This window comes from Choloepus didactylus, chromosome 2 (assembly GCF_015220235.1).
Source record: "Choloepus didactylus isolate mChoDid1 chromosome 2, mChoDid1.pri, whole genome shotgun sequence".
Classification (NCBI taxonomy): domain Eukaryota; kingdom Metazoa; phylum Chordata; class Mammalia; order Pilosa; family Megalonychidae; genus Choloepus; species Choloepus didactylus.
This window is the reverse complement of record NC_051308.1, coordinates 183,571,729-183,579,457: the sequence shown is the minus strand read 5'-3', so window position 1 is coordinate 183,579,457 and position 7,729 is coordinate 183,571,729. Positions and strand designations below refer to the sequence as shown.

The window sequence follows — 7,729 nt, the reverse complement described above, 5'->3', positions numbered from 1 at the left end:
CAAGGACCTTTGACCCAGTGAGGTGAGGATAAGATTTGGGGTAGGAGAGTAGAAGCAGCAAGAAGGTAAAAATTCTAAAAAGAAATGAAGGGAAAATCAAAAGTGGGAGTTTTTTTATTTGAAGCAGAAATCACAACTGTTGCTCCTCGTTGGGAATTTTGAGAGGAACCTGAAAGCCTTCTAGGGTGTTTCCCATCAGTATAGGGTGGTGGAAGCAAAAGTATGTTTTGGCAGAGAGAAGGTCCCTCTGTTCATGCAGAAGAAAGTGATCTAAGTTCTCCCTGTGGAAGCTGACTGCTGAGCCAAACTGGCCTGCCACTGTAGTCACCATGGTAACAAGCAAAGCGTTGATTACAGGCAGAAAATAACTTCCTGAGTGGTTTCTGGTGAGATGAGTGACACCCTTAGCCAGCACACCTTACCTCTTACATATTAACACACATCTAACAAGTTTCCCTTGCATTCAGATGGCTTTAGGAGGGGAAGGGAGACTCAGAACCAGAAGCAACAGGGAAATTTGAACTTGAAATTGAGTACATACCCCAAATGAGGCAGACTAAGAGACTTTTCATTGCCAATTTTAAATCCTAGTTCCATTCCCAATCAGATACGGGCAATCATGAGGAAGTTCACTTATAGAGATTTTTAACGTCAGTTGAAACTGCATTTCAACCACACTTCCTAAATACTGCTTTTTTTTTTTTTTTTTTAAACTCAAAAGCTGATAAGTGACATAAGCATTCACCACAGTCAATAAAGGCACTCAGTTTAATTTAAAAAGTAAATTAAGCCAATTTTCTACTGAATTTACACCTTTTATCCCCCCTATCATTTTCTTCTACCCAAAACAGCTACCAACCCAATCCCCTTGTTCTCCTTCCCTACCTCTATCTCCACCCTCTATCGGGTATCAAATCTCATTTCCTCCAAGGAGACTCTGATACTCCAACCTGGATTTAGGTGTCCCCCTTCTATGTATTCCATTAGCATTTTTATTTATTAGCATTAGTGCATTTTTACCACTATAGTACTTATTAAATAATTGCATGTTCATTTGTATCTCCCCACTAGACTGTGATCTTGGTGACAGCAAGGACCATATCTATCTTGTTCATTCATATCGTTCCTCACCTACCATACAGCCTGGCATACAGCAGGGACTTAGTATAAACATTTTTTGAATGAATGTGTGAATAAATGTTGCTTTCAGGCATCTAGAAGTAAAAAAATACCAGATCACCAAAGAGCAAGGACTAATTCCCAAATGATTAAATAGTAGATTTAACTTTATTTTGCAGTATATATAGACATGCAGCTACATACTGTTTTCATGTAAATAAAATCAAAAGGCCCTACAAATACTAACTTATCACATAATTTCAACTTAATAGCTTTACTATTATTAATTCAAAGAAAAGGGTGGTAAAATGTTGGTGCTAAAATAATTTAATAGTTGTATGTATATTTGGATTTCAAAATGTGAAAAAAAAAAAGCAATTTAACAGTTATCATGTCCTTTCCAGAATTAAGGTGTTAAAAAGTAAAACATTAGGTACTGTCCTAAGAACTTTACATCTGTACCATTATTTAATCCCATGTAACCCCTTCAAGGTAAGTACTATCATCTTACACAGATGAGAAATCTAAAAATTGGACTGAATTACCTGCTCAAGTAGAAGTAGGATTTAATTGCAGGCAATTCCTAGTTATTTCAATTTATGATTTAATTTGTCACACTTACAAAGTGGAGAAAAAATACTGAAGTCTTGATACTCACTGGGGATGCCTGCTTCAATACAAATCTAGAAGAACACACTCTTCTACTGTCATGGCTGAGGGAAATGAATTCTTGGCTCCAATACATTCTAGTAAATTCTTCCACAAAATTACAAAAAGTTTGACAAGACATTAAAAGGAATGGTTTTAGGAGTCTAGACTTATTATGTGTGATGTTCTGGTTAATATGAGTGCTTAACACAACATTATAAATCTTAGATTAAGGACCGAACTGACTCATCTTGTAGGCTGGTTAACATATAGGTGATAAAAGCTTTTACTAACAGAACTTATTAGGTTTAAGAGGACATTGACTGAAATCTATGTAATAAGAAATGTTACAAGAAAATACTAATTACTAAAATAACTTAAGCAGATTTCATGTTTTAAAAGATCTCCAAAATAACAGAAAAAATAAGCATACCTGTGGCAGGTGACAGGCAGTACTGTTTTATATAACTGGGGGATCTTTCTGTTTATCAGAGGCTGCAGGGCCTCTCTAAGGCGATGATAGTTTCTCTCCAGTTCCCTTTGATACTCCTTTTGATCTGGCCCAATTAAGCTCTTATTTTTTCTTAAGGCATCCTCACACCTAGGAAAAACAGTGCATTATCAAAACATTCCTTCTGGCATTGTCTGATACATTCATCATGACGAGGATTTTCTTTTGTTTTTAGTTTAGTCAGGGAACAGATGATCTACTGAATTTCTTTAAAAGTGTAGAAACATTTACTTCTAGTTTTCATTTAATTTGCACATTATATATTAATTTTTATTGTTAACCTGAAGCCTTTTTTCCCCTCCACATAACAACTAGACTAGAAGCTCTTAAAGGGATGCATGCAATCATAATCATTTATGTAGCACCAAGGGCATCAGACATAATGAACTGTCTATGTACAAATAATTTTTTTAAACTTATGGATTTGGTAACAACTCCTTCTTGGACTTATTCAAATATTTAAGAACAATAACAACCTCAACAGAGAAATGAGGAAAGGATATAAAAAAAATAATATATGCATATCAACACTTATGGGATGCAGTTCAAGAAATATTTAGAGGAACATGTATAGTCTTACGTGGAAGGTAAAATTAAAAAGCTAAGCAACTTAAAAAGAAAAACTGAAAGAATAAGTAAATAAATAATACATAAATTAATGAAAATTCAAAATATGAGAGAATCAAGAAATTAAAAGTTCTCTGAAAAAACCAACAAAAACAGACTAACTTCTAGCAACATTAAAATGAGAGAAAGCATAAATATCCACTAAAGGAAATTAAAAATGGGATATAATTTCAAAAACAGCAGAGATTTCAAAAGACAGAGGGATACTATGCACAATTTAAGGCAAATCTGAAATTATACTTTTCTAGATAAATATAATTTACAACAACAAAAAAAGCCATGACTAATCCTAGAACCATTAAATAAATTCTATTAGTAAAGTCACAAATCTCTTCACACGTACAAACACCAACATGCAAGGTCTACTAAACATTCTAATCCCAATGTAACACAACTATTATGGAGTATACAAAAACTATTCCGGAGTATAGGTGAAAAAAAAAAGAATTAACCCTGAGAAAGTTATCAACTTATTTGTCAAGACTGGGATACCCAAACTGAATGGGGTCTATAAGAAAAGAAAATTATTTTTTAATCTTATGGAAATGGTTGCAAAACCCCTAAACAAAATAACAGGAAACTGCTACCAATGTGTAAAACATACTCTTACACACACACATACACACACATACACACACACACACACACACACACACACACCATGACCAGTTGTTTATTCTTGGAAAAAAATGCAAGATTGGATTAACAGAAAATCAAATGTAATCCATCATAGTAAAAGTTAAAGGAGATAACAGAAAAATGCATTTTATAAATAAAAAAAACTGTGATCAGATCTCTCACCATAAGTACAAATAGGTGGGAACTTCCTTAACCTAATGAAAAATATCTATTAAAAAAATCTTCAGGGATTAACATTAACAAGATGGTAGAGTAAAAAAAACTCCAAAATACTGTGTCCCACATAGAAACATTAAAAAACAAGCAAAAACTGGTAGAACCAATATCTCAGAACCCTGGAAAATAGTCAAAGGCTTACAAACACATGGCAATGCTGAATCAAGAAAAAGTCAACTTAAAAATGGCTGGAAAGCCTTGTGGCATGTTTACTAGCCCTAAATCTATCCCATCTCTGGCTTGGCACAGTGACATCTACACTCCCACTGCAGAACCGTAGTCCCAGATTCCAGAGGAAGGAGAGTACACTTACTCACATACAATATACAAAGATATAATTTGTTAACAAGTAAAAAAAAAATGTGGGGACAGAGGGGTATAGGAATAGTCTATGTATACGTTATTGAAGATAAGTTGGTATAAAATCAAATATAACTGTTATAGATTTAGGATGATAAGTTTTAACCCCATGGTAAACACAAAGAAATGCAGAAATGAGAAGGGACTCAAAATGGTATAAAACAAAAAACTAAAACAAAACCAAATAAATATGGAAGTAGGCATTAACAGAAGAACTGAGGGTCAGAAAAGGTTTAAGATTGACAAAGACAAAATAACAAAATTGCAGAAGCAGGCCCTTCAAAATCAGTAGTTACTTTAAATGTAAACGCATTAAACTCTTCAGTCAAAAGCAGAGATTGACAGAATGGATAAAAAAAAAATATGACCCAACTATATTCTCTCTATAAGAGATTCACCTAAAATTAAAAAACCACAAATAGGCTGAAAGTGAAAGCATTGAAAAAATATTCCTTGCAAATAGTAACCAAAAGACAGTTAGGCTGGCTATACTAATATAATACGGAATTTAAGTAAAAAACTTACAAGAGACAAACAAGAACATTATATATTGATGGAAGGGTCAATTCATCAAGAAGATATAACATTTATCAACACATATCCATCTAAATGACATCATCCCAAAATTTAGTGTATGAAGTAAACATGACAGAATTGAAGGCAGGAACAGATGGCTTTACATAGGTAGCAGTATACATCCATACGCCATTTTCAATAATGAATAGGATATTTAGTCAGAAGATCAATAAGGAAATAGAGCATTTGATTAAGGAGTTGATTAATACCAGGCCAACTAGACCTAACACATATAATACACTTCACCCAAGAATAGCAGAATACACATTCTTCCCAAGTGCACATGGATCATTCTCCAGGACAGACTATATGTTTCAAAACAGTTTCAATAAATTAAAAAGATTAAAATCATGCAATGTATTTTCTCTGAATATAATGTAATGAAGCTAAAATCAATAACAGAAGGAAAACTGGAAAATTCCTAAATATACAGAATTTAAACAACATACTTTTAACCAATGGGTCAAGAAGAAATCACAAGGGAAATTACAAAATACATACAGACAAATGAAAACTGTAACACATCATACCAAAACTCGTGGGATGCAACAAAGGCATTCCAATTCCACAGACAGAAATTTATACCTGTAAATGCCTACATAAAAGAGAAGAAAGGTCTCTAATCAATAACCTAACTTCACACCTTGAGGAATTAGAAGAAGAGCAAATTAATCCAAAAAGTGAGCAGAAAGAAGGAAATAAAAAAGATTAAAGTGGAGATAAATAGAGAATAAAAAGCCAGAGAGAATCAACAAAACCAAAAGTTGGTTCTTTGAAAAGATCAGTAAAATTGACAAAACTTTAGCTAGACTGACAAAAAAATAAAGAGATGTAAATAATCAAAGTTACAAAGAGGGGATATTACTACTAACCTTACAGGAATAAAAAAAGAATTATAAAAGAATGTTATGAACAATTGTACATCAACAGATCAGGTAACTCAGATGAAATGGACAAATTCCTAGAAACACACAATTTACCTAAACTGACTAAAAAATAAATAGAAAATCTTAGACAATTATAAGTAAAGAAATTGAATCATTAATCAAAAACTTCCCAAAAAGGAAAGTCAAGGACCAGATGGCATCACTAGAGAATTCTAGAAAACATCCAAAGAATTTACACCAATGCTACTCAAACTCTTACAAAAAAACTGAAAAGGAGGGAATACTTTCCAACTCATTCTAGGAGGCCAGCATTACACCAATACCAAAGCCTGATAAAGACAACAGAAGAAAATTACAGACTAACAAATACATATGTAAAAACCTTCAACAAAATACTAGCAAATAGAATCCAACAGCACATTAAAACAGCACATGGATTATATACCATGACCAAGTGGTATTTCTACTAGGAAGGCAAGTGCTGTCCAAAATAAGAAAATTAAATCAATGTAATAACCACATTAATACAATACAGGAAAAAACCCTCATGATCATCTCAATTGACAAAGAAAAGGCACTTGACAAAATCTAGCACGCTTTCTTGATAAAAACTCTTAGAAAACTAGGAATAGACAGGAACGTCCTAAACATAAAGCACACATGGAAAACACAGATAATACACCCAATAATAAAAGACTGGAAACTGTCCCCCTAAGATCAGGGACAAGTTAAAGATACTGGCTTTTTACCACTGCTGTTTAACATTTACTGGAAGTCCTAGTCAGAGCAATTAGGTGAGAAAAAGAAATAAAAAGCATCCAAATTGGGAAAAGACGTCCAAACTATACACATTTACATATGACATGATCCTTTATGAGAAAATCCTAAACAATCTACAAAAAAGCTACTAGAATAAACAAATTCAGCAATGTTGCCGGGTACAAGATGAAGGTACAAATTATTTGTGTTTCTGTACACCAGCAACGAACAATCCAAAAAGGAAAAGGAAAAGAAAAAAAAAAAAAAACCAATCCCATTTATAATAGCATTTACAAGAATAAAATACTTAGGAATAAAATTGACCAAGGATGTGAAAGAATTGAACAGTCAAAATTACAAAACATTACTAAATAAAATGAAAGAAGACTTGACTAAATGAAAAGACATCCAGTATTCATGGACTGGAAGACATAATATTGTAAAGATGTCAATATTAGCCAAAATGATCTACAGATTCAATGTAATCCCTATCAAAATTCCAGCTACACTCTTTCCAGAAAGGAAAAGCTGGTTCACAAATTCAAGAAGAAATCACAAGGGAAATTACAAAATACACACAAATGAAAACTGTAACACATCATACCGAAACTCGTGGGATGCAACAAAGGCATTCCAATTCCACAGACAGAAATTTATTCCTGTAAATGTCTACATAAAAGAGGAATTTCAAGGGGCCCCAAGGTCAAAATCATCTTGGGAAAAAAAACAAAACAAAAAACAACAAAAAACAAAAAACAGTCAGGGACACAAATGTCCCAGTTTCAAAACTAACTACAAAGCTACAGTAATCAAAACAGTGTGGTACTGGCATAAAGACAGACAACAGACCAATGGAATAGAATTAAGAGCACAGAAATAAACCCACAATCTATGGCCAATTGAGTTTTTACAAGTGTGCCAAGTCCACTCAATGGGGAAAGAATAGTCTCTTCAACAAATAGTGCTGGAAAAACTGGATATCTAGATACAAAAGAATGAAATTGGACACCTACTTCAAATCATACAGAAATGAACTCACTATGGATCAACTAAATATAAGAGCTAAAATCATAAAACTCTTAAAAGAAAACAGGGGAAAATCTTCAGGAGCTTTTATTTGGCAATAGATTCTTGATAGGACACTAAAAACATAAGCAACAAAGAAAAATTAGATAAATTGGACTTCATGAAAATTAAACAAATTTGGGCATCAGAGGGCATTATCAAGAAGGTGAAAAGAAAACTTACAGAAAGGGACTAGTATCTGATAAGGGACTAGTATCCACAATACATAAAGAATTCCTACAACTTAACAACAAAATGACAAACAATCCCATTAAAAAATAGGCAAAGGACCTCAAAAGACATTTCTCCAAAGAAGATACAC

At 33.1% G+C, this 7,729-nt stretch overlaps 1 protein-coding gene across 7 annotated transcripts in view; it reads right to left on the bottom strand.

The window, feature by feature from the left end:
- Positions 1-7,729, bottom strand: part of DOCK7 (dedicator of cytokinesis 7) — a 325,545-nt gene that overhangs the window by 7,813 nt on the left and 310,003 nt on the right. For all 7 annotated transcript variants that reach the window (XR_005215342.1, XR_005215344.1, XR_005215343.1 and 4 more), the window contains one exon: positions 2,201-2,368. Coding sequence is in view for 1 of the 7 variants with exons in the window: in XM_037827046.1 (XP_037682974.1) it covers positions 2,201-2,368 (168 nt within the window). In the remaining 6 variants the exon portion in view is untranslated. The remainder of the gene's footprint in view (positions 1-2,200; positions 2,369-7,729) is intronic.